Raw genomic sequence first — 26,922 nt, 5'->3', positions numbered from 1 at the left:
TTACTAATTTGGATGTGTGAATTGTTTATTTCCTACAGCTGTGAGCTGAATATTTTTAATATTCCTTTCACTTTTCTTATTCCCTTGTATTCTTCTTCCTGGCTGGCGACTGGCTTATCTCATTTGATGTCGACACCAAGACGTCTCCATTCAGGATCCTACAGGTGCTGGCAGCTCCCTTGAACAAAGAACTCTTCAAGCTTCAAATTACTTTCGCCACAATATTTATCATGAGAAATTTGATTTCCCTTTAGCTACTGTAGATGCAAAGAGAGAAACGAACTAGTAGGTGGAATATCTCATTTTGTATCCTGCAGGGAGACATGCCCTCACAGAGCTGTTCTGTCCAAGATCCACTCAAGAGTGTGTTTCTAAAACAGACCTTATTGATTGAATTTTATTGGAATTTTCCAGGCAGCAGAATGGATCTGCTATTTATGCCTCTGGTTATTATTCTCAGTAAGTGACGGCCCGGACAGATAAGTAATTTTGGATAAATGTGGGCTTAGATATATACGTATATCATAAGGTGAAGTGTTCCATGTGTCTGGAAATAACACAAGATCAGCTTATTTGAATAAGCTACTTTTACCCACCTGTTCATATTGGTTCAACTCAGAGATGTCCTTCAGACTTTCAAGTTCTTTCTGTTCTTGGACTTAGTCCAGGGTGAGAGAAGTTAAACTCTAGCCAAGGGGTTATTGACCAAAGTTACCCTTTGCCGCAGCCTTTAATTTTTCCATGGTTTCTATGATCTCCAGACCACCTCTAGAGGTATCTTACTAAGCCATTATGTGCCGAGAACATGGGGCTGCAACCCTGCCCCTTTTCTGATGCAACTGTAATGTCCTTACTACCTGGACTGGTAATTGCACATCTGTATTTCCCTTCCCATGCTAATTCCAGCAGGGATCTTCTCTGTTTGCAAGAGCAGTCCCTCCTCACTCCCATTTTACCAAAGCTGTACTTGAGCATTCCCTAATTCTCTTGAGCAGCTCAATACTGTAGGCACTGAACTCGGTTGGGCCACGCCAAGGACAAACCAGGTGCTACCAAGCGAAATTGTGGCTTAGAGAGAAAATGATTTAATTAACACTTGAAACAACGGGGCTGAAATCCAGGCAGGACTGCTTGGGCTTTCACTCCTGCTGGCATGTAAAGGCAGTACCGTACGAGAAAGCCTGTGCCTGTAGCTCCGCGTTTGCTGAGGAGGTTCAAACTCTTTTGAAAATATGGTCAGCTCTTTCAAGGTGTCTCCACCAGGGAGTGCTTAGTCAAAGGAGGGTTTTCTGATGCACTGAACCCCCGCTTAAGCCAAAGTCACTGATATGGGGACACGCAGCCAAAAAGGCAGAGGCCGGGAGCTGTGTGGGACCCCAGTGGTACCCCATGGTCTCCCCAGCCCTGTTCCCACCCCAACAGCAGCCCCCAGCGAGCTCATCGCATCCTCCCGGCAGCGGTCCTACCTGATGAGTATGATGACTGACGGCGTCTGCGCCATAGCCCCAATCATGCTGCAAACGCACATCACGCAGAGGAATGTCAAGAAGGCCTCTTCACAGCCGGGGCTGGGGCATTTGCCGGGAACGACGGTGGCATTTTCGGCAGGGACCGAGGTGAGGCACGAACAGCCACTGAGGTTCTGTGGAGGAGCACAGGGGTTCAGGGGAAGCGAGAGCTGTGGTCCCCATCACCTGCCCTCTGTGATGAGGGTTTGCCAACAGCAACTCTGAATCCTCTAATGGTCAATTAAGTATCTCCTAAGTGCTTATTTGAGGGAGGTTTGGAAAGGATTTCAGAAGCACGTCAGCTCTGATGCATGCTACCGGCAAGGGAAAGCCATCCCTTGGCTTGTTTCTTTTCTTCTGCTCCTTTCTAGTCTCTCCCATAAATGTCACTGCGACAAAATTATTACCAAGTTATACCCCTTTAGAGGAGAATAAAGAAACGATCTGTGTCCCTGCGACAAGGAAGATCCCCAAATTATGGTTCTAATTACTTTGTTATTTACCTCCGTCCTCTTGGCTGTTGCAATTAAACTGAAGTACATTAAAAGCAGGCAAATCTGCAGCCCTGTTGTTGGCTGCGGGTTCGGTGCCTGCTTCCAGCACTCGGAATCCCGGGAAGGAGCCACCCACGATGGGCGCTGTGGCTCACGAAGAGCTGAACTATCACAGCTGAACTGCCGGCACAGACCCCTCCGGACGCAAGTGCACTACGGGGCTAATAAATGACACCTGGTTCAGAGGGATTTGTGTTGAGCTAAAAGCTGAAGTCAGGCGAGATAAACTTTATCAATATGTGATCAGAAGGCGGGCGAAATGACTACATTTTTCTTTGATCTCTCCAGCAACTGCAGGATGTGAAAAGAAGCTTTGTTTGCCAGTCACAGATTTAGCAATTTATTTTTTTTTTTTCTTATTTTCCAACTCGCCCGCCTGAATTTCTGAGTGGGGGATGTAAGTGCAATTAAGGCACACAATACTACCAAGAAATCCCTTAACGAATACAGAACGAAACGATCATAAATGATTCATGGCTTGTCTTCATCAGCCCGCTGGGTTTGCAGGTCACATGTCTGTAAGAGGAGTAACGCCATAAAATAAAACATATTGAAAAACAGCTAATTCTCCTCCCCTTCCCCTCTACCACGTTCGAGCAGAAATTCCTTTGCTTTTCTGCTGGGGTCCCCTTAGGACCATACAAAAGCACAGTTTCTGGTTCACTGCCTCCAAAGATAAGGATCTGTGGGGATACTACTCCAGCCTTTCTGACACCAATCTCTTTCTTCTGCATAGGAGTCAAATGATTTTCTTCCAAATAAGTGCACAGAGGGCAAGAGAGACCGCAGTGCAGAACTCCAGGAGAGCTGGAGTAGACGTGCAGGTGCCTTTCTGGCTGGCAAGCAATAATTAACATAACAAATTCCTGCGCTGTGAGTTAGAAGCTGCCACCTGAAGGCTTCGAGATGGCGACAATTAGCACCGCTGCAGTGGTGTTTGCACAGACAGCGGGAATTTGTAGTTCCTGGCTCTTACTGCAGTGCATCGCCAGCAACCAGCCTGGACACAGCCCATCCAAGAATTAAAACCCATCTAAGTCCAAGAAAGTACATACCTGCACTGAAATATCCTGCGACAAAATTCCCACCACGGCAAACATGCAGAACTGGCTGCTTATTTCCCATTGTCTCCCACCAATGGAGAGAAAGAACCTGTTTCTGGCAATGGTGGGGCAGCTTCTCCTCCCATCGGTGTGATTTTTTTACAAACCACGAGGCAGGTCCCCACCTCCATCGCCTGAAAATTCGTCCCCCAATCTGCTTTTTCGAGCATTTTGCACCAAGGTGCTAGCCCAAAGCAGCGCGAGCGGTTTGTACCAACTACATCTGCTTGCTTAGCGCTGCACCTCGTCCTCACCTGGGAGATCTTTGATCTTTTATTACTGACACACGATACAACTCACAGACATCAAACAAGGAGACATCAAAGATGGAGTTTTACCTTTGTCCTGTGGAGAGGCAAATTTTGCTACCCATGCTAAATTGCTATAGATTCCCTTGTCTGCAACCCCACCTCATGCAACCACACATTAACACAGCCTTCCACTGCCCAGCACCTCGCACACCCAGATTTTCTGCGTGCCTGTGAAGCTGCACAGATGCAGAGTTTGCACCTTTAACAGCACCCTGAGTTTGGGGTAATTATCTATGCAAATTATCGTGTTTTCAATTACTCGCTTTTTTTAAACGCTGGCTCTGCCAGGGAAGGGACAGGCTGGTGCTTCAGTGCAAAGCTGTGAGATGCCGGCATGGAAACGCCAGCCTGGAATTCATGTGTCTCCAGCCAAAAGGGTGAGAGAAGCACTGGCATCAAACAAACAAGATGCGCAGTCAAAGGCTTTGTACGCAAGGGTCACTCTCAGGAATGGCTTGAAAGAGAAATTCTCAAGGACGCCAGAGCTCTGCCTATCAGCGCCGATACTCCGACGGCTTTTTTTGAGAGATGCAGCTTTGCAACCAGCTCAGTGAGAGAAGAAATGAAAAACAAAGGACTGAGCTACACATTGCGTTTAGAAATTGTTCACCGAGGAAAAGCTGAGAGAGGCAGTCAGAAACACCCAATGCAGTAAAGTTAAATAAAGCATTCAGAGAATTTTATGTCCCAGTAAAAAGCAACCCTTGGCTCATCACAAGCATATAACATTCACAATACCCTCTAGATAGGTCATTACCTGGATTATGGGTTTGAAACCTGGTTTGGCAATTTGGCTTTGCCTCAGGGCCATTGCATGGCCAAACTGGTCCATAATTCTTGATAATGCCCTTTCCAGAGGATGCTATTGCTTCACTAATTTGTGTTCAAAACACTACTGCAAAAAACCCACAAAACAAGACAATGAAAAGAAGCCCATGACGAAAAGGAAGACTAAGGAAGAATGAGTAAGAGAGAGGGTGAGAGAGCGCGAGGTTTTTGCTCAGCAGTTTGCTCTTGCAGAGCACGAGGTCAGGCAGCTGCAGACTGAAGGGGAAGAGCTGAATTTTCATTACCGTGCTCCCTCCAGAGAGTTTTGCCCTGAACCGCACAAGGAGGAGGTTGCTCTCGTACTCCAGCCAGGACCGCACTGGCTGTGTTCCTGCTAAGGGCTGGGTGAACTGGCGAGACACTGTTCTGCGCGCCCTGTACAAGCTGGCTTCTTGTTAAAACGATCGTGTGCTTCCCCAGCTGTTGACTTGGCTCTTGCTGGGAGGAGGAGGAGGAAGAAGGCAGGAGGTAACACCTTTGCATGCACCACACACTTGTGGAGTCCCTTGTGGAGCTGCTGAGAGTGTCTTGAAACTGTGGTATTTCAAAGGGATGCCTGCATCTCCGAGGCTGGAGCGGGAATTGAGGAGAGAAGAGGTTTAACCAGGACGAGCTCCCAGGTCATCTGGGCTGGGAGGCTGCGCTTGCTAGCAGCGAGCTTGCACCTCAGCTCACTGGCACTCGCAGGCGGTTTGTCTCCGTAGGGCAGGAAGGGTGGTTTGACGTCTCCTCAAAAGGATGGATGAAGCCGTGGAGGGATAATTGCATATGGTGAGCACTGATGTCCCTGCAGCCATGAACGGTCACTGCGACCAGGCTGACCTCCCACAGGCTCCACAAAGGCAGTGTGGCAGTGGTCACCATGCCTGGCACGGCCTCGGGTAGGGTGCAAGGACCGCAGGAACCCCACCAGTTCCCAGCCACGGGAGCGGCAGGCACTCGTTTTCAGCGTAACCCAGAAGACATTAGCATTTCAGCAGCAAAAATGGAAAAGCAGGCTTTAAAGATATTGTTAAAAATTCCCCACATCTTCTTTACACAGAGATGGTTTGGTCTTAGGGAGTCTTCTAAAGGAAATAAACTCTTAGATGTGGAGAACAGAAGAATGCAGAATGTCTTTGGATGGAGTCTCTGCTCCCTTTACAACTGCTCTTGCTGCTGCCTCAGTGCAAAGCAAGGAAAGAGAGAGAAGCAAGAGGAGTGGAAGGAAAGCTTAAACGACAGTGAATAAAACCAGGATCTGGTCATATGTGACTACGAATGAGATTCAGGAAAAGTGCAAGAGGAAAAACAAGTACAAGGACTGGGCAGGGCAAACATGGGCAGGTGAAGAAGTGTGGAGATGAGGAGCTGCAGGAGAAAAGAAAAGTTGGTCCCACAACCTGGGCTAGCGAGCTCCTGTGGAGGATCTGGGTTCTGCCAGTGGACAACCACACAGATCTCCTCTTGTGTTCCTTGCTTCCGTGCTGAGGAGAAAGACAAGGATGGGAAATCCCATTCCGCTCTGTGGGTGACCCTCTCAGACTGCTGCTGGAGTCAGTGGGCATTTATGCAGCAGAGTAAAACGACGGCAGCTCAGCCCCATCTAAGGTATGAAGTTAGCTTTTGGGGGTGTAAGCACTGCTGGCTTTAAAGGAGCTACTCTGCCGGCTACACACTAACCTCACTCACTCGCGCTCACAGAATCGTTCCTACAGGCAAGAGGTCCCGGGGAAAGCCCACTCACCGTGCTGCTGCAGCCAGCAAAGCAGGCAGATAAGTATGTGACCCCGTCTGCCCCACAGACTGGAGTGAAGGAATCAGTTTGGCATTCACAGTTGTTATTGCAGGGGGAATATGGGTCCAGAGATGAGGTTGGAGTTGAGCTGTAAGAGAAAGAGAAACGATATCAGCCGTCAGCGTAATGATAGCAGCCAGCTTTTCCAATCGGTGCCACATAAAGATGGCTTTGGCGGGTGTTAGATAAGGCAACCAAATCACAAAAAGACGTGGGCAGGCTATCTGGGTCCCAGCTTGAAGAAATCCAGGCTAGAGCCTCTCCTTGGGGACAGAAATGCCATGGGCCACCATCCCTCTGCGAGGCTTGGGCTGCCTTGTTTCCCCAAGGAAATCCAAAGACTTGCCAGGGGAGATCGAGCTGTTTTTTCCTAGAACAGCTGCAGTGAGGAGCTGAGAGGCGTCATCTTCAAAAGAGTCACCACTGCACACTGAGGAGCACCAGAAAAGAAAATACAGAGCAACTCTCTTCAAGTCCCGTGAATGCTACTGGCATCGCACGCCTCATTTCTCCCATCAAAATGGGCCTGGCGCCACACATACTCTCCCCTCACCCTATCTGAATTTCCAGGCATTCCAAACCTGGTTCTACAAATTCCCCTCAGGCACTTAAATAAATGTACAAGGCAGCGCTCGTCCTTTGCTGCCAGGAGAAACCAGACGGTGCAGAGGACCCAATGCTACGTAGGAGGCCACGGGTGCAGAATCGGGTCTGGCACCTTTCAATTCAGTTTGACCGATTTTAGTAAAACTCCATTGTTGGTAAGGCTGCGTGAGACCCTGAAACTCTCTGGGGACTCACTTGTTTCCATAGGGAACAGTAACCCCTGCCACAGGTCCCGTGTCGCATCCCAGGAACAGGAAAGACACGTAGCAAGCTGTGGACACCAGGTTCACCAGCATGGCCATCCTGATGGCTCCCAGAGCAGACAAGCTGAGCTTCTTCACCAAGAGGCCGCCCAGGAATATGCCCAGACACGCGCATGGGATTGCTGTCATCCCTGCAAGAGGAAAAACCAGTTAGCAAGAAGAGTGAGCGAGGCTCAGTGAACCACACTATTACAGCTTTTTACTTTCCAGCAGAGAGATCTGTGCATTAGCATGGGGAAACCTTCTAATGACCAACCGTTGGAGTAACACCAAGCTGAGGTTGCCCCAAAAGTGTGCAACGGATGCAAATGGGTATGCTACCTTGCACAGAGGAACCGGGATCTTCTTCCAGTTCTCATCCATATTGGAACGAGATGGCAAAATTGCTGAGACCGGCCCACTCTAACCCAAGCAGCAGTACCTCTAATGCTTCTTGCAACAGCTGGCAGACAAATTAAGTCAAGAATTTTCTGAGGTGTCTAGAGGCTTCGAATGAACCCTCTTTGGTATACTTCACAGCAGTCTGATCTTCAGAGATTAGGCAATAGTCGCATTTGAAAACATGAAGTCTCCCTTAAAGAAAGTTCCAAAACTGAGATGCAAAATCACTGCCAGAAGTGACTCACTTTCCAGGCACAGAACGGCATTATCACACTAAGCTTGTCTGGGTTCAGTTTTATGTGAAGAAAAGACTCCAGGGAGACCTTATAGCAGCCTTCCAGTACCTAAAGGGGGCCTACAGGAGAGATGGAGAGGGACTCTATCAGGGAGTGTAGTGATAGGACGAGGGGTAATGGTTTTAAACTGAAAAAGGGGAGATTTAGATTAGATATCAGGAAGAAATTCTTTACTGTGAGGGTGGTGAGGCACTGGAACAGGTTGCCCAGGGAAGCTGTGGCTGCCCCATCCCTGGAGGTGTTCAAGGCCAGGCTGGATGGGGCTTTGAGCAGCCTGGTCTAGTGGGATGTGTCCCTGCCCAGGGCAGGGGGGTTGGAACTAGATGATCTTTAAAGCCCCTTCCAATCCAAACCATTCTGTGATCTTTGAGACCTCTGTCCTTCTCTTAAATCCTATTAAAATTCACCAGTGAGTTCCTGTGTCACTGGGGGAGGCAAGACTGCCTGCAGGGGATTGTTTCTTTTGGAAAACCAGGCCAAAACCAGAACGTGTCAATGAATTCAATGGGAAAATAAATAACTGTCAGGAGAGCAGCTTGCAAGCTCCTTATTTTGATATTAAGATCCACCCATTTCATGATGTCCCAGTTTATGACAGATCACTGCCAGCTGCCCATCTGGCGAGCTGTGGTTGCAGATCATACAAGATCAACTTCAGATGCCTTAATTGGGTGCTGCCGAGAGAACGGCTGTCAAACAAATTGCTGGGCCTGCTTGGGAATGGGTGAGAAAAATAAATGACGATCCTGCCTGTGCATCAGTGTCCTGACAGGGAATGAATGAACGTTGCGAAATATATATATATATATATATATATATATATATATGGGAAACCGCAGCAGCATAGCACGGTCAGAAAGACGGGGCATTTGAAAGACAACCAAGCTGCACTAGCTCGGGTTATTTGAACTGCTGATTGCAATCCTGTCATTTCCAGTCCAAGGAGAAAGGAGGGACTAGCAGGAGAAACTGGACTTCCTAACCCAAAGGGAGATGGGCTGGATAACCCTGGGATACCTGAGCCAGGAGACAAGCAGTTTGATGGGCAGCCCCGTCGCTCGGTGAGCAACTGCAGTCTTGAGCAACCAAATGGCCCAGTCTGGTTGGGATTTCTGCTGTACTTCAGGACCATCACAGACTTTCATACCCTGGCTGTATCACACCACTTGTCACACAACAGGCTTGGCTGCAGAAGTGATTGCAGCAGGCTGCAGTGGAGAGTGGACTCAAGGAGGATGGATGCCGGAGGCCTGCAGCCAAGGTACAACTGGAGCCCAGCCCTCCCACTCACGGACACATTTCTAGATGTTGGCCAAGTCACTTTTTGGGCAGCCTAACCTGTATGACTGGTTGTGCTTACCAGCCATGCTGAACACTTTTAAATGCCCTTGGACGCCGGAGATTTGGTGGCCCCTGTGGTTACTCACCCAGGAGCTGGTTGGCAGATGAGGTGGTGAGGTTGAACTGCTGCTCCAGGTACTTTCCCAGGAAGGCGGCGAAGCCAGCCACGACTGCGATCTCCATGCAGGCCGCCAGGATGATACAGGTGAAGACGGGATTGGAGAGCAAGTGCTTAGTTACCTTGGGGATCACTAGAAGAGAGGAAAAAGGGAGACGTGTTTTTGTGTCGGCTCTACTCGAGGCGCTGGAGGTACCTTGCTGCTCTCCTGCAGGACAAACTCACTTCAAACCAGGAGTAATTTTCTGTTCTGCACAGACAAGCTGGTTGAAATGTGGCAAAGCGTGAAATACCAGAACAGTGTCATCTAAAGATTCAGTTACCAGGAGGGCACAAAAAGTATGTTTACATCTTACAGATGATTTTGAAATCTTAAAGGATGTGCGTTTGCCAGTATTGCTTTTGTTTGCCCCATAGGAAAGACAATCAAAACCTCGCATTTTCCTTTTCCTTCTCCTTTCCCTACCTGCTCCCCACGAACAATGCTGAGCCAGCCGATGGGCGTCATGAGTGCTTTACTCAGCTCTGCACAAATTCTTGCAAGCTTTCAGACACAAGCTAACCCAGCTCACACTTGGCCTTTCCTTCTCCTGCCATCCAGATGTCCTTCATTTTCTTATTCCCACGTAACACTGTCTCACTTGCTGAGGGACACCTTCTTGCAGTACATCTGGGTACAATCTGAAATTCTCCTGCTTAGCCTGGGGCCACGGCCACCCATGGGCATAAGGGACCTCATGCCTGGGACGGGCATGTTAACCTATGTGTTCCCGTAACCCAGAGCTTCACCAGCCAAGTGACGCCTTCCATTCAGACCCTACCAGCTTTGGTGGCTGCAAAGGTGGAAGAGGACATGCTGAGCGCACACTTGCTTTAGTTTCATGATCCCTTGGCTCCTCCCTCCCGAATTATTAGTGTCCGGAGGCCTCTTCTTCAAGCCCGTCTCTATTTCTGATAAGCAAACAAGAGTTACCTTACAAAGGGAAATCTGGCTAATGAATCAGATAGCACATTTTCTACTTCAGCGAACATTTTAATTATTGCCGAGATAACACAGCTTGAAGAGGAGAGCATCCCAGTACAGAAGAGAGCCTTGCTTTGTCTCGATACCTGATGACTAATTTCTCCCTGAATTAAATGTGAAAATCATTAAGTTTGAAAATTACCTCACTGAAGTGTAGTGAAGCCTCAATGGACCCCTATTTGCATTTTGAGAATCCATCCCCCACATCCCCTATGGTGTACCAGGGCCTGGCAGGTGACAGATTTCTCTGGTGTTGGCTTCTGTTTCTCCTTAGGGCTTTTTTTGGTGCAAAATCTAATTGCAATGGCCTCAGCAAGTAGAATGCACAGCTCTTTGTCAGATTCTGCTTGGGTCCCTTTGGTTCTTTCTTTGGGGAGGGGTGTGTCTTATAATTAGGTTTGATCTAACCTTTTCGGAAGGGGCCACTCCACAGTTTCTGGTCTCTTTATATCACAAATGTTTCTTCATGCTGAATAAAATTTTTGCTTCCTGAGGATTTGCTGGATAATGAAGGTGCAGGAGGCATAGCATTTTTTAGTAGAACAGGGGGAAAAAAAATGAAGAGAAAAAAAATACTGCGAGGGAGGAACGGGGATGGGGGGGATTCAGACGTGGATAGATCTCAGAAGCCACCTGCTGCCTCCTTCAGTTCTTTGGTGGCCACCTACAGAATTTCCCCTTCTTGCCAGGAAAAAGAGGGAAAATGCAAAGGTGGACTTGGCAGCGCTGAGCTTGAAAAGCCATATTTAAGGTATTAATGCCTGTTGTGCCTCTGGAGTTCAGTTTGTTCGAGATTAATGAATTCCTCGAGATGTAGCTTTGTGCCAATTCAAATGCAAAGACACAAAGGTCTACCTCTAACTTCATCCACCAAATAATGACAGCCTGTCTTCTGCAGGAGGGAGTTAAAGATCATGGACATTTATTTCTGAAGTTGGCAAGGCTGGTATCCAACCATCATGCATCACCGACGTCAAAATCCGTCCTTCGTATTTGGGGATGGACAGCAAAAATTTTTAAGAGTAATTGCACCACCTCACCCAAGAGAGGAGGCCCTCGTGACTGCTTTCCCTGGCAGTGTTGGGCTCCAAGCCCCATCACTTCCATCATTGCTTCTCCTCCCTGTGCATCCGGGTGTGAGATTTCTGGGATGGATCCTGTCCTCCACTGCATGTTTGACCACTTTCTATTGCAACAGGGCCCTGTACCAGCTGGACGTTATAACACAAAGCCCAGTGCAGAGTGCAGAGGCAACACAGGCAACGCCTGGGAGCCTCCACCATCTTCTCGGCTCGTTCCCTTTCATTTTCTAAGGGAAATGACAGCAGGCTCCCCATAGAAACGAACATCCTTTCATCTTGCTACTGGTACCCGTTAAGATGAATCATTTGACACCTGCTGCTGCCTTATCTGTCTCACTTCTTGGGGTGAAATACCTCTGGGAACAAGATTAAAAGTCAGCAGTGAAGTTTAAAAGTCTCTCAATAGACTAGAGTGACGTGCTTTCAGCTCCCTGGCATATGGCGCTGGGTATGAAGGGGGAATGGAAAATGTCTGATGGGGGACAGTAAAGCCCTGGAGAACGTAACAGCTAAGAACGGTGCTTCTTCACTGGAGCCAATCCCAGCAAGAGTCACATAAATGCTACCCTGCACCTTTTTGGCCCAGAGGTTAGCTGAATGCTTTGTAGCAGCACTTTGGAGCTATGAATCTGAGGTTGAAGCCCATTTGCCAAATAGGAAAAGGCAAAGGTCTTTCACATTCAAAAGAGTCACAAAAATCTACTTGGAGAACCCACGAGCTGTATCAGACACGGCACAGAAAGACTCACCCTCCCACCACACTCAGGAGGACCAGATCATTTAACATCCTTATCCCAAAGCACCCAATACACTACAGAAACGATGGCAGAAAAGCGATTCTCATTGCCATGGCAAGATACACTGAGAAGAACAAGAAACCTCAGCCTCTTTTCACTGCTGAAGTACTTAAAACTCAACTCTTCAGACCATCCACATGCAGCGTTGGTCATAGCATCATCCGTAGGTTGGAAGGGGCCCAGGAGGATGTCCCAAAGCTCTCCAAAACCCCTGCCAATCCCTCGGCTTACCACCTTTCAACACCCCAAGTAACACCCGTGCCAAAGCATCAAACACCCCAACCTATCTCCTGCTGTGGGGCCAGCTGTGGGTGACAGACCATGGGCTTGACAAGCAAACACACTTATGTACACCAAGTAGCTTTGATTTGTCACTAAACATCGGGGAGTACCAGGGATAATTGGCAACCTCATTACATGAGGTTTAACTACTCTCCAGAAACGACAAACTATAATCATCACGTTGGTGCTTGAAATGAATTGTTTGGAACATTACAATCACCAAGGCCCCTTTTTCCAGTTGGAGCACCCTACAGAGACATGTTTTCAATTTGCAGTAAAGATGAGGAACACAGAAAGCAAAGTAATAAATTAGAGGGAGGTTTACAGCCCAGTCCACCTAGGACAGTACGGTGAGGGAAAGGTGAAACGTAGCGTCGAGCCAAAATACTACTTTCTAATAGCAACGTAGGCAGCAAGCCTCAGATCTGAATAGAAAACAAAAGGCAAAATCTCCACCTGGCTTGAGGAATAGGGGATGAAGAAAATAGTGCAGGCAGAAAGAAGAAAATACATCCTGGAAAGAAGCAGCTCCTATAAAAGATAAGATGGAGTAAGGCAAGAGGTGCTGAAGATATCTCAGGTGAGTTTAATATGCCAAAGTCCACGTGGCTTTGGCAAAATCAGTATCACAAAGGATATGATGGAAAAGGATGACACCTATGTGAAAAAGTCTTCTTGACAGATACAAGCTTGAAGCAACAGTAATGTTCTCATGCATGGAAAGCAGGTCCTTCTAGTTTATCTAGTTTATCTAGTTTATTCTAGTTGCCTCCAGCAACCACCTTTGCTCGTCTTCTGAGGGGGACATAAACCTCCCTCACCCGTGTCATGGAGGTGATGGCAAGGCACAGTATCTTTTCGGAGACAGACACGCTCTGCCTGACCTCAGCTGCTGCTCAGCTTCTGCCCTGAAGTGCACAGGCTGAAGGCCTTTCTGAATTAATCAAAGCTTCTGATAACACGGACGCTGGCTTTGAAACAGCCAAGAAGAACCTGCCAACAAAGCATTCACCCTCAAGAAATCCAAGCCAAAGGAAATTAGGAGACTGACAGGACCTGACATGGGGCCTTTTATGACTGCCCGCCATCCCCTTACCTAAGATAAGGATTTCTCAGCAAGCCTTTTCGATGTTGGTAGGGAGCCAAGACCCAAATCCAAAAAGGCATTAAGGTCTTGGTACCCATCTTAGATCTGGGCCAAAGACTTACTGCTCTGGCCATGAACAAAGGTACAGATGGGGCCCTCTCCAAGAGGTTGTGACTATCACTCGTTACAGTCATGAGTTTAAAACTACTCATGTTAGCCATTAATCCCGCTCAATCCTATGAGCTTCCACCGAGGACTACAGGCTCTCCATGGCCTGGGAGTGCCCTGCAGAGCTGGGAGCTTCTGGCCCAGCACTACATGTCTGCTCCCAGAGAGCACTTTTGGGGAGAAAAATCCAGGATTCAGAGCAGCTCCCTCTCTAGGTATTCACCAGATTGGTACAGAGAGCAGGAAGAACGGAACAGAAGACAAGACAGCTGTCAGCTGTACATCCCAGCTCTCCTACGCTCTTGGAAATGAAGCTGGACAGAAACCAAAATGTTTCCAAATCTAGGGAATTTGCACTTTTGAAATTCATTTAATTCCACAGTGAGTTTTCTTTTAATTCCTTGTGAATGAGCTTCTCTCTCCAAACCTGAAGGATTCCATATCAATTTCAGTCCTTTTAGGTTTTTAATCTCTCTCACTAGACAGGCAGAATGTAATGAATTTCTGGTTTAAATCATTGCAAAACAAAATGCATTTAGAGCAGAATGTTTCAGGGGTGTTAAAGATAAAGCCAAGGAAGCATTTTGAAACCAAATTTCATCAGAACTGACCGCTCAATTCAGTAGAAATGACATTTCTGTACGAAAACCAAAAATTATTTTAACAAAATATTTCCAAGCACGTCCTGGAGCAGGTGGTGGGTTAGAGGCAGCGTGTTAACACCGAGCCAGAGGGCAGATGCCGGCCAGACAGGAGCAGAGGGCACAGTGCCCCGACACAGCCGAGCATCGTCCCCAGCCCCAAATAGCAGAGAGGTCCCCAAGGCAGACCGGAGGTAGGAAAGCACAGCCGTGCCCCCAGGACAAGCGAGGACTGCCGCCGCCCACGCCCGAGGGGCTTTCACAGACCATATGGATTGCGCGGGGCTGGAACAACCCTGCCAGGCTGCCAGCCGAGAGCAGCGAGCAATGGCAGCATTTATCCATCCTCTCCCCGCTATTAATCCTTCGCTTCCCTGCGCTCCCAAATGGATTTGCGTTGCGTAACTGAAATACTAATCAGGTAAAGCGGTGCAGCATTCATATGCCAGTTTAGCAACAATAAGCACCTCCCAGCGCCGTCCCAAAGCTTTCTGGCCTGAGCCACCATGCCCCTGTGCAGAGCTGCTGTGGAAGCCACCTGCCGCCTCTGCTGCTTTGATTGCCTCTTCACCTCGTGCCCTTCAAAGGCACGGTTTTCGCTCCAAGTTCAATGCACTTCCTAAGAATGCTTCTTTTCCTGGCATGAAATTTCCCACTGGAAGAGATGCCATGGCTTCCCAAAAGCTGTGCCCTCCCTCCTCTTTAGACCTCGATAGAGACGTAAAAGACCTTTCGACACTTTGAGCAGGTTGCTTTTATATTAGTCCTAGCTCTTCTGCATGCTAAGGCTAGAGAAAGCCAAGAGATCTCACCCAGCCCTGCATCTCACTGTCTTTCAGCAGATCTTGTAGCGTCTCGAGCATCCTCCCCCGTGCCAGCCATGCCATGTCACCAGCTGACAGCCGTGACCCAGCTGGGAGCGTGTCTCTAACTGACACCACCCCGCTTCCTCCCCTGCCATGTCCTCTCACTTGCAACAGGCTTGAAAAAAATAAAATAAAATAAAAAAATAATCAAACCCCTTCAATAGCCAAGGAGACTCAGTTCAGCCTCTGAGGATGCACTGTTGATACACTGCGTGTTTCCATGATCGATCCAGAGAAACAACCCTTCCTCCCTACACTGTGCGCAAGGGATGGACAATCCCATACCTCCACGCAGACACGGACTTATGTCCATGTGCTCCTGGGCACACGCCTGCGCAGGAGCAAACTGCAGAGATAACACTTGCTAAAAAGGAGTCAAAGTTATGGGCACACAAACCCTGCTGATCATTTCTACCCCCAACACCACATACCGGTACATCCTTCATGTTCAGCTTCACAAATATGCAAACCCTAAAGCCCAGAGCGTATGCACAAAAATATTTTCAACCAGTCCTTTTTATCCTAGGCAAAAGGCTAAACAGTCAAACTTTCTCCAAAGGAAACTTCCTACAATCAACGGATAGATTAAGGATACAAGGTCCTGCCACATAGGAATACAAATATATTTTTCAGCTGCTGGCAAAATGATGTATATACACAGCAAGATGAACCCACTGCCTTGAACACTGCTCGTGAGGCACATTTGCCTTCCCTTGTGGTACGTGTCCAAAAATCTCCTCCAGGCGGGCACCCGAGCAAACAACGACTCTTGACCACGTTCCGACTGTGACAATAGCGGCAAGGGACTTCAAAGGAGATGTCAGCTACCAACACCGTGTCGTCTGTGACAGCCTCAAAGGCATAACTAAAAAGGTCATTCCCTGTCTTATTTGATGTGATGTAAATTGTATTTCAAAGTCCATCTTCAACCTCTGGCACACTGACTGATCTGCAATGGGGTTACCTGCAAGGCGAAGGCTAAGGTGGAAGGCTCTGGTGCCTCCTGATGTAATCACTACTTTGAGGCATATGGGTGTGGCAGTTTAATTTCTCTATTTCAATGAGCAATAGATGCTCTAGGAACACCCCTCCATGGCCTCCTTGAGTGTTAGAAGCTCAGCTTGCTCCGCACCGTCCTCGGGCAGAACTGCTGCCTCTCCACACAGCAGGGATATGCCACAGTCTTTCATTTTTCTATATGAAAACCTGCAAACGTTTCCAGTGCCTATTCCGAAAACTCAGTGGCCAGAAGCAGACGCTCTGATGAGTCCATGACAAAAGCCACAGAATTATACCATGGGAAAAGCCTATTCCTCAAACCTGAGAAAATCCTTGCAACGAGGATGAAGAAATTAATTTTACTGACAAGTTTTCAAACACTTCATCCTTTTACCTTTCTTTTGAATTTTCTCATCAAGTCAAAATTTCACATCTTTGACCTCCCCTTAATGAACATCCACATCAACTACTCAAGGCATTTTTATATTTAAGAAAACACTTTTTTCCCTCGAAGGCTCTTTTTTCTTCCCACCCGCACCTCATTCAATTCCCAATTAACGTGACTGAACAGGGAGTAAGTGATTTTGTCCTCATTTATCAAAATGCATTAGGCAGCAATGAAACCCGCTCTGCCACAGTGACAGAGAGTGGGAAGCAACCACCAGTGCTACGAAACCACCATCTCAGATGAAGGATTTTCTAGTGCAGCCTACGGAAAGGATTTCTGCCCACACTCTCCCACAAAATGCCGGATCCTTAACTGACCTTAATTAGAGCCAGGTCCATCTCCATCACACAACGTGGGGTTTTTCTAGTCTGATTTGCTACAAGCCCCATTCTGCCCTGCCACTTCGCTGCTCTTCTGGGCTGGAATCTACCTCTTCTCCATCCCAGTTTAAAAGCGGCAGTGTCTCCCAGCATCACTGGGACGATTGCACTAAGCTGCAGCTCAGATGCTGGGAGCTCCCAATTTCTTTTAACCACCCTTGCTGGCTCGCTCTCCGTTTCAGAAGGCAGAGAGGAGGAGGACAGTAGACTGGAGAGAAGTTCACAAATTGCTTTGGCAACTGTGTTCCCCTTCCTTTTTTTTTTATCAACTCTACAGGACTATCGTGCATTCCTGAAGCTTTGTAGTTTAAAAAAAACCCAAACCTTTCAAGTGGAACAAAGTCTCTCTTGAAAATGAGGACAATGCCAGAGGTAATTAGAAGCTAGGGACTGAAATTTCAGGATACTGAGGGGTTTTGGGGATTTTTTTGGGGGTAGAGGCAGATAGCCCAAATCAGAGACCAATTATAAGTCCAACCAGCTGTTAACCTATTGCTGACTCGCACAGAAAACATGACAAGAGCCAGTGTGTCACCTCGCAGCTGCTGGAAGCAGGTCGTGCTGCTCTCCCCGTCCAGCGCGTGCCGCAGGACCCCGTTGCTCGGCTTGGGTCTCTCGTAGTCCCTCTCGGGAAGCATGGCCTGCTCGCTCTCCCCGGCGTGCTCCGGCCGCGGGGGCAAGGACTGCGGGAACCCGAACATCGGCAGGGACGAGAAGAAGAGTAAGGCACCACACAGCAGGAAGCCTCCCCACCACGCGCCAATCCACCGAGGGTCATCTGGGGTGATGTCCAGCTTACCTGCAAGGGCACACACACACACGTCAGTGGTTCAGCCACATGGAGGGGAAGACAACAGAGTTAATGACCCTGTAGGCTGTAAGATGGTTGTTGGGGGCTGTGTCGGCTGGTGAGGGGCTCCCAGGTACAAGGTGGAGACCACAGTGCACCCCACACCCATATCGTGTGAGCCACCGGTGCACAACGACCTCCACACCCAAGAGGTCCTTAGGACAAGCAACCCGTCACCTTGTCTATGTAGATGGTACATGTGGCTTCTGCAAGACCCTGTAATCCTTCTCTCCAGTGTCTTTGGCCTTCCCAGCTCTAGGAAACTGCCATGTACCAGCCCGTGGCCCACGTGATGATACGAGGGTTTTGGACATCACTGTCGCAAGTGTGCCAAATGTGCACACACAGCTGACATACCTACTAGCACAAAGACGCGCATGGAGAAGAAACAGCACAGACAAGGACATTGCATCTCCATCCTGGTTTACCCTTTTGTTTTTTCAGGAGGTCCGTGCTCTCCCTGCTTTGAATTCACAACCCTTTTCAGCAAAGGAGAGATGGGCATTCGGGCTTTATGGGCAACTGTGACTGTGTGGAGGGTGAAACAGCCCTAAATATTGGAAAAGAAACCCACTCGCTGCATCAAATGGGCTCAGAAAGGTGAAGAAATCATCACAAAATAAAGAAAAGCAAAGTAAAAGGCAAGAGTATCCTGTAGGCCATCACTCAGCCGAGATAAGGAAAAAGAAGGCTCTGGAGTCAGTTGAGGGGAATAAAAATAAGCAACTGGAGAGAAGAAACTGTGTTCCAAACAGCTGCCTCACACGAGCCGGCGAAGGGTGCCCAGTGCTGGAGCTGACTCTTGGGGGAGACCTGGGTCCGTGTGGCTGGAATAACAAGCTCCTCCATTCATGACGCCTGTCTGGTTACCGCCACTCTGAAAAATCTGTCTCAAGTGAGGCAATCAAGTTGTCTCTCAAGCAGAGACGGAAGGAAACTCTTTTCTCCTTAGGGAAAATAACACGTAGTTCTCAAATATACATAAAGTTTGAAAAACAGCGTTTTGGAGGGATTGGATTCTTCTGCTGTTATTTCCTCCTGCCTCGAGTGCATTTTTTTTCAGGCTCTTGGGAACACAGCCACGTGAAGAGCCGTGTAAACCAAGAGCTTCCTCATATCCCCTTCCTAAAATAGGTCCTGTATGGAGGGTGGTGCAGCACCATGCCCTGGCACTCTGCACCTCCTGCCCAAAACAGGGAGCAGGATGGGGCTCACTGTCTGGAGCTCCGTCTATTCATGCCATCTCGAGCTGCGGGGAAACTCTTTCCCACACAAAAATAGGCAGAGGCCACGTGTGCCCCAGGCTTCGCAAGACAGTGATGGACCACGGCCAAAGCCAGCTGGACCTGCAGCTGGAAAGCACTATACTCTCCCTATGACCTGCTGTGCCACAGCAGGCTTCTCAGCCATAACGCTCCACCGTTCTCCTCCGTGGCTCCGTATTTGTCTGGGGCTTTTTGAGATGTAAATACAGAGTCATGCCTTATATTAAAAATGGCCAGATCACAATCAAATTAACTTTTTTTCGCTAGGCCAGCATCTTGCCTCTGGTGGTAACCAGTTGCAGATGTCCAGAAAGTACACAAGAATAAAGTCACCACGTTCCTGACATTATTCCTTTTAATTCTGGCTATTTGTGGCTCAGGGGCTGTCTAAGCTAGATTTGGTGTCTTCTTCGTGTCTTCTTCTATAAACTCGTCCAATTGTTTTTAAACCCATTTTCAAACTCTCAATACCCTGTGGTGAGGAGTATCTTCTTCTGCACATTCATATTTCGGAGTGATTTATACTTAATTGTCAAATACGTAACAGGGTTCAAACAAGTCCTCTGCCTACAGGACCAAGCGAGTCTTTGGCGTATCTTTGCTAAAGCCAAGGAATGAAAAGGGGCCAATGCGGTGTTTGATCAAGCCGCAGTTAAGTCTCAGCCATCAAAAAAAGGTACTTTTTTTCCGTTTGTTTGATATCATTTAGATTTCTTCAGCTGCCATGTACATGTAAAACCAAGAAAGGGCAGTTGCACTTCTCCAGATTCGCACAACTCTGTTCCGAGTCCTGCAAGGTTCAACTCCACCCAACCGCATCCCGTGAAGATGTATTCGCAACATCACAGAACTGGAATGCACCTTCAAAGGGGAAAACACCCCTGCAGCAGGATGAGAGCCTGTGGGATCAGATGGAGCTGAAAACTGTAGAAAATGCATCTGAACAACTGAGGGAAAAGAATGAAACATGCGTTTGCATAGCCAAAGGGCTTGGGGAGCAGTGGAGAATAGCCTGTTACACATTGCCCTCTAATGGCAAAGAGCACACAGTGCAGGGAGCAATAAAAGAATTTGCAGATTTTTTTTCTGAATAAACAAAAAGACAATCTGCAAACAATTCGCTTTAACCCAAGCGCGGAGCCAAGGTGAGCAATAATTAGCACCGCTCTGGGGAAAAGCAAGAATGCTGTGGGACTGAACCTGTCCATCCAAACAGGGCCACTGACAGAAGCTGCTGGGCAGGGGTCTGACTGGTGTGCCTCCATCAGAGAGCCAGGATGGTCCTCCCAGGTCCTGGGGATGGCAGCTCTCCAGATTTCATCCCACGCTCTGGACACAGCTCCCCTGGCATAGGAGCCCCTACGTCCATGGCCAGCGTGCCCTGCCATGGTGATATTTTAAGTTGTCCTCTAAGAGCCGGGCTGAAACTCATCTCCCAGTAGAAAAGCCCAGAGAAGGAAACGAATTTTAGCCACTATGAACCTGTTATCTATTGGGACAGAATTAAAAACTTTTGAATGTGAGTCATAAAACTCCTCTAAAAGTGACACCCATACATGCAAGAGGTGCTCAAGATGAAATGAGAAGCAGTTTCCAGCTTGTGAGCATCAACATTTTTGTCCTGCTGATACAACGCTAACATGACTGGAAACCAAACCCAGTTCTCCTTACTTGTGTCAATGAAGACAGCATCCACATAGATTTTGGTACAGAAGGAGCCCAAGATAAATCCACAGGCTGGTCCAAATACCAGCATCGTAAACAGGATCCCTACAAGGAGAGAGAAAACAGAAAATTAGTGCTAAGCTCAGGTTAATTCATTGCAAGTTGTTCCGTTTGTCTCCTGCAAGATGCCAAATAGATAGGAATATGTCTCCATGTCGAGTGCTTCAGGCAAAAGAGCACCCTAAATGCTTTTTGCTTCCATCTCTCTTCAGAAAAAAGAATAGATGGAGCTGTGATATTGCTGAAGGATTCCTATTGAGCTGAGAAAACAGTGTGGACGTATACTGTGTTGTGGTCGGCTGGCTGCTCTAAAAGATGTCTTACTCAAAAGCACAAGGTAAAATCGACCTGCCTTCTCCCCATGGGGACGTCTTTACCTTTGCCACCTCCAGCTAAATTCCTGACAGACATGGATATTTGCAGAATTTAGGACCAGCAAATCTATAAAATGCAGAGTTGTCACAGATTGCTGGATAAAGTCCCTTTACACAAGTAGGAGCACTCCCCATCATACCCACGCGGCAAACATTCCCCAAGGCGCACAGCCCTTCCAACCTCTCCAACTGCTCGCTCCTCCTGCAAAACCTGCGTGAAATTGCCAATGTAATGCCAGGCGAAGAGCTATTATAAGTAAATTACTTATTTGCTTCAACACAGTATTTAGAAGCATTTATTCTCACTCCCATTTTGGCCCTGAAACAGGAACGCTACAGGCACCCTGCCAACTCCCGATTATCCAGGGCAGAAAGGCAGGGGGACACGAGGCTAATGCAGAAAAAGAAGCAGCAAAGATAACAAAAAAAACCACCTGTAAATTAGACAATGGGAACATATTTGGTACTTCCACATTCGGGATAAGAAAAACAACAAGAATGCCCCAATGACCCTTGTAAATGGCTTCCCGAAAAAAGCGCGAGCAGGTCTGAGCAGCACAGAGCGGAGCAGCGGCTGCTCCTTAGCTCTGGGTCCAAGCATTGGTGATGGATTCGTGTGTGCTGTGAGGGGGTGGCTCTTTGGGACCCTCGGCCAGGGATGTGCCAGCCTGTGCCAGTACCAGTCTCGGTGTTGCCACACTTCAGAAATGTCCCATGAAGGGGCTTATTCGCATCTGGGTGCTTCTCTCGCTCTCCTTCGACAGTGGGGTACATCCCACATCTCTCTCCAAATCTCTCTGGGGTGCTGCCTGGCTTCTCGGTACATTCATAATGCACTTCATCACAGCTATCTCAGCCCTCAAGTTTCTTAACTGGAAACTTTTAATTCCCAAGTTCTCTCTCCGTGCATTTCTCAGGAGTTGGAGAAATGATCAAAGCTGCAAAATATTCCCAGGAGACCCCCAGCCCTACGCGAGGCAAACCGCACCTGCCGATGACAGCTTGGCTGAGCAGAATAAGTGAGTATGGTCAGAAACAACTTCACCTTTATTTTTAAAATGCAGAGTGCAAACTAATTCCTCCAGGTTTGTGACACAGTGACTTGTCTGGATACTAGGTACAAAGCAACTAGGTACAAAGCAATGGCGTCTCCAGCCAGCCACCTGCACAGAAACTCAAGGCCTTGCGCAGAAACTCAATACCTTCATGGCTACCACCTACAGAAGCAAGAGGGAGAAACAAACGTTGTGGGAGGAAAAAAGTGTCAGGTCGTATGAGCCAAGGTAACGAGTAACCCCTGTCAGGACAGTGGCAGAAGCTGCCGTCCCCCGCCCCGTCTCAGCTCAGCTCAAAGCTGCAGCAACGGCACCGCGTCGCAGCCCGTGCTGCCGGCTACATTGGTCCTCAGGGACTCTGCCCGTGATGTCCACGCCAGCCGTGGAGCAAGCCACCTCCCCTCCCGCAGTCACCTTGTCCCCAGGCACTGGGTTTGTGCTCCGCGATCCAGCAGAAAGTTGGGGAATTTGTGCTCCCCAATCAACTGAGCTGCTTGGGAAGCCCGTGCCTTGCTTCCCCAGGGACCTATAAAGCCTCACGTGGGAGATCCCAGTCCCTGGTCACCTGCAGAAGCACTTTGTGGGATGTGAAATGAGGGAAGAGGTAGGTCGGGAGAACAGGGAAAAGGGACTTCTTTTCCCAGCACACCCCGCACCATCTCCCTCCTTCCCAGCCCCCAAGGCCTGCCTCACTCGGGCCTATAAAACTTCCAGTGGCATTTTATAAAATATCCACGGCCTATTTCTTTCGGTCACTAGATGGCATTAGTGTCTGTCATTCAACCCACGAGTGCCATGTGGAACGGGCTGGGTGACAGTGCAGCCACCCGTGGCTCCCCAAACAGGATCAGGTCCCGCTGCCCCTGGGAGGATGGCAACGATGGCAGGGTGCTGTCTTCACCCACCTACCACCCACCCACCACCCACCCAGGCAATCAGGCTGCGCCCTTTGGCTGTGTCCATGCAGGAAATCACAGCTTTCAGAACAAACCGTTCTAAAACTGTTGAGTTTTTAGTCGGAGAGCTTAAACAGACAGCATCTAGCAGAGGAATGGCCATGGCTATTTGATGAACAAGCTGACCATCAAAGACCAAGTTAATCTTTGATGGCTGGACGCTAATTAGGAATTTCTATGTAATTATGGTCAAGCACATAAGGACACACTGGGCCTCACATTGCTTGGAGCTGTGCCTGGGGCAGTGACAAACAGAGCCCATGTTTTGGATGAGGAGCCCTTGGATTTCAGCAGGACTCTGGACATTGCTCTGCTCTTACTTCCCCACCCCAGAAGGAATAAGGAGAAGGAAAACCCAAGCAGACCTGAACACCACCTCTTTCCCAGCCCTGGATCCTCAGCCCTGACCCTGATACCCAGCACTGCAGGGGGCATGGGCAGAGAAACCTGTTCCCCCAGAACTGCCTGAGGGTTCACATCCACAGGGATGACCCTCTCCAAGGGAAGGTTGCTGTGAGCACCCGAAGCACCCCGGGCTGCCATAGGTTCCTACAGGCACCAAGGAGCTGCTGAACTGCTGTGCTATTGCCCACATGGGACCTGTCTGTGCAAATAAAAGGACTTTGTGGCCACAGACAGCTGATTCAGGGCACCCACAACCCAGGAGAGGGCAGCAACCCTGGGCACGGCAGGGTTGGTTTAAGACCTTGAGGACAGGATGAATCAGGCATGACCTGCTCTCCACGGGCAGCAGATAGGTGTTTTCCTTTTTTTCTTTTTTTAAACCTGTTGCTGGTTGAGGGCATTTTGTAAGTATTTTCCCTGGAAAACAGGGATCACACCAAAATTGTCATTTGTCACCAGTGCAGGCTCATGTGGCTGAGCAGGCAGAAGGACAAGGACCAGTTCTAACCCTTCAGGCAACACCTTTGGATGTAGCAGTGTTAGGTTGAAGAAGGACAGAAGTTTGTCCCCTGATGACCTCCAAACCACAGGCAGGGTTGTCAGACCGTGTGTATACAGGCAAAACCACAGAAATGAAGCGTGTTTCACGGAGCAAAGGGTAAGACAAAGAACGTGGAAAAAGATCATGCTTCACCAAAAAACCCCCAGGGAATATTTTCCCCTTTTTCCAAAGCAGAAGAAAGCAGGGACCTTTGGCTATTGATCCATTAGAGCAGGGAGATGCTTGCAGAGGCAGTTAGCTCAAACAAAAAGCAAATGCCACAAAAGCTGTGGCCAGTGCAGGTACATGCACCGGCACCTGCAGCAGGTAGATGCTGCCCCTCCTCGCACTATTCATATCGCATGGCAAACCACCACTTCAGACACAAGCCACGGCCTCAGTTATTAAAATGCCACATTTCGTATCCTGGTGGCTACAAACTGGGAGGCATCGTTCACTCTGAAATGTCCTCGCTAGAGGGCAATGTGGGATAGAGCATCCACTCAACAGGGAAACAGGTATCTAAGATCTTAGGATAAGGTATTAAAGTATTATTCACCTCTAGGCTAGCTTAAGAAACCCTTGTGTTAATTGTGTTTTTACTATTTTTGTAGTTTGTCCTAAAATCAAGAAAACAACTGGCTCACCCCCTGCCCCTTTTGATACCTGTTTTCGATACTCTAACAAAATGCTACTGTTGCAGTAATAGTATTTTACACTCTTATCTCACAAGTCAAGCAGGTTTTGGAAAAAAACAAGGCATGGACTGTCACAATGGATAATCTAGGGCATGTACAGAGCCGGACCATGCTCAAGGATCAATGAAGCACACCACCGGTCACAAGGATTAGGCGATGAGGCAATTGCGATATGCCTGTGGTTGAACATTTATGTGGAATCGAGCGCTCAAGAGGAAATTACGCAGGTTAGAATTAGTTTAAGACATCCTTCCTCTTTCGAGAAATTCTGCACGATTGCAAATCACCCTCGTTATTAGGAAAACACTTTCCACATCATCCACCCAGTCATGCAACCACGGAGCTGCTGCTTAGTACAGACGGAGGTCTAGCAAAACCCCTTTTCTCAGTCCTGGGGTTGCTGCTAAGGATAAAGATGCGCTAAACTTGTGGATGACTTTAACGCTACTTGTTGGGTCTTTTCCCATGTTCCCCTCTAACTTTTAGATCAGAGGGCATAATAGCAACAGCAAACAGATCAAAGGTCTAATCCTGGCTTCATCAGTCTCTTGTGAAAGTCCCGTTGATAGCAGCGTAACTGGTGATCGGTATAGGATATTGCAGCCTCTTCTCTTTCATTTTCAGCTTAAAAGTTATTTCTGTTGCTCAGAGCAGCACATCCAGTAACAAACATCCTCCTTGTGAGGAGGATGGGAAAACGTCCACTACTGCCTTGCAATCAAATGCTTCTTGCTCTGTAAGGCTGGCTGAGCCTCCTCAAAGGGTCTGTGCTTCATCCTGCATCCAACGTTTCAAGGAGGAATGGGGCTTTTCTTTTCCCCTACACAGACCAATGAAAAATAGTAGAAATTTTCTCCTTTATGCCATTTGGTGGGTTGTTGTTTTTTTTTTTTTTCTTTTTACTTTGAATCTTAGAATGTTTTTTTTTTATTCTTTCCAGATTATGGCAATTCTTAGAAATAAGTCAAGAGCTGTGAATGAAAAAAAAGAAAAAGACAAAAAAAGACCTTGCTTTGGGACAATTCAAACATTTTGTTTGATAACTCACTTCAGTTTCACAGAATCACAGAATCTTAGTGGTTGGAAGGGACCTCTGAGATCATCGAGTCCAACCACATAAAAAAAACAAAAAACACACACACAAAAAAAAGCACCCACCTACTAAACTCCACACCCACAACCCCACACACAACACCCCACCACAAACCAATAATCTTGGGCACTAGAGCATGCCCTGAAGAGCCATGTCTACACGTTTCTTAAATACCTCCAGGGATGGTGACTCAACCCCCTCCCTGGGCAGGCTGTTCCAGTGCCTGACCACTCTTTCAGTAAAGTAATTCTTCCTAATATCTAATCTAAATCTCCCCTGCCGCAGCTTCATACCATTTCCTCTGGTACTGTCGTTATTCCCTTGGGAGAAGAGGCCAAGAAGTTTGGGCCCTTTTAAAGCGCAATTACATTTCATTTCGAAAACAGCTACTAATTTTCAGCTTTCCTGCTCTATCGCCTTCACAACCCTCCTTGGCCCCAAAAAGGCCGAGGAAAAAACCAAAAAGAAGCAAGCCAGGCTGGGCTGAGGAATCAGAAATTTTTTCCTCCCAGTCTTTTCAAATGGAACCACTTGCCAAATCCTACTTTGTCCTGTCAACTAACAGACATTTTCCAGAGGCTGAGGAAAGGACTGGGACAGAGAGGAGTATTAGATCTGACATTCTGTGATGGGATTTTATCGCTAGTAAGGGCCAGGACTGATAATGCAGTTTTCCATTAGAGCAAAGGGAAGGAGCAGCAGCAGGTACCACTACATCAGTGGTAGCACAGGGATGCTCAGTCAGTCATGCAAAGTGCACAAGAAATAAGTTGCAAAGACAGGGATAAAGGATGTCAATATTTCGGTAATAAAGAGCTGTCCCTTGGCGATCCAAGTTGCTTTCCAGCAGCAACAGGATCCTGAAACACGAGCAAACTTGTGTTGTTTGCAGCGTGAAATGGGCAAAGCATCAACTCGATCTCTGTAACGAATTAAGTGGGGACAGCAACTCCCAGCAGAAACCCTGCTGGCTGGAAAGAAGACGTCAAGGGAGATGCAGCAAGGCTTGCCAGCCTGGCCAGGGTGCAGCAAGGAGGCATCGCAGGTACAGCTCGCCGGGGAATAAGAACAGGTTCAGCACACAGTCACGGGCTGAGAAA

General features: G+C 48.1%; 1 protein-coding gene across 1 annotated transcript in view; it reads right to left on the bottom strand.

The window, feature by feature from the left end:
* The window catches only part of SLCO3A1 (solute carrier organic anion transporter family member 3A1), a 148,914-nt gene that overhangs the window by 12,619 nt on the left and 109,373 nt on the right, over positions 1-26,922 (bottom strand). The window contains exons 3-8 of the mRNA XM_063345935.1: positions 20,647-20,745; positions 17,396-17,659; positions 9,055-9,219; positions 6,883-7,081; positions 6,031-6,169; positions 1,467-1,642 (exon numbers count right to left, since the gene is read on the bottom strand). Of these exons, the coding sequence (XP_063202005.1) occupies positions 1,467-1,642; positions 6,031-6,169; positions 6,883-7,081; positions 9,055-9,219; positions 17,396-17,659; positions 20,647-20,745 (1,042 nt within the window). The remainder of the gene's footprint in view (positions 1-1,466; positions 1,643-6,030; positions 6,170-6,882; positions 7,082-9,054; positions 9,220-17,395; positions 17,660-20,646; positions 20,746-26,922) is intronic.

The sequence above is a fragment of the Chroicocephalus ridibundus genome, chromosome 9, assembly GCF_963924245.1.
Source record: "Chroicocephalus ridibundus chromosome 9, bChrRid1.1, whole genome shotgun sequence".
In the NCBI taxonomy this organism is placed as follows: domain Eukaryota; kingdom Metazoa; phylum Chordata; class Aves; order Charadriiformes; family Laridae; genus Chroicocephalus; species Chroicocephalus ridibundus.
This window is presented reverse-complemented; position numbering and strand designations above follow the sequence as displayed.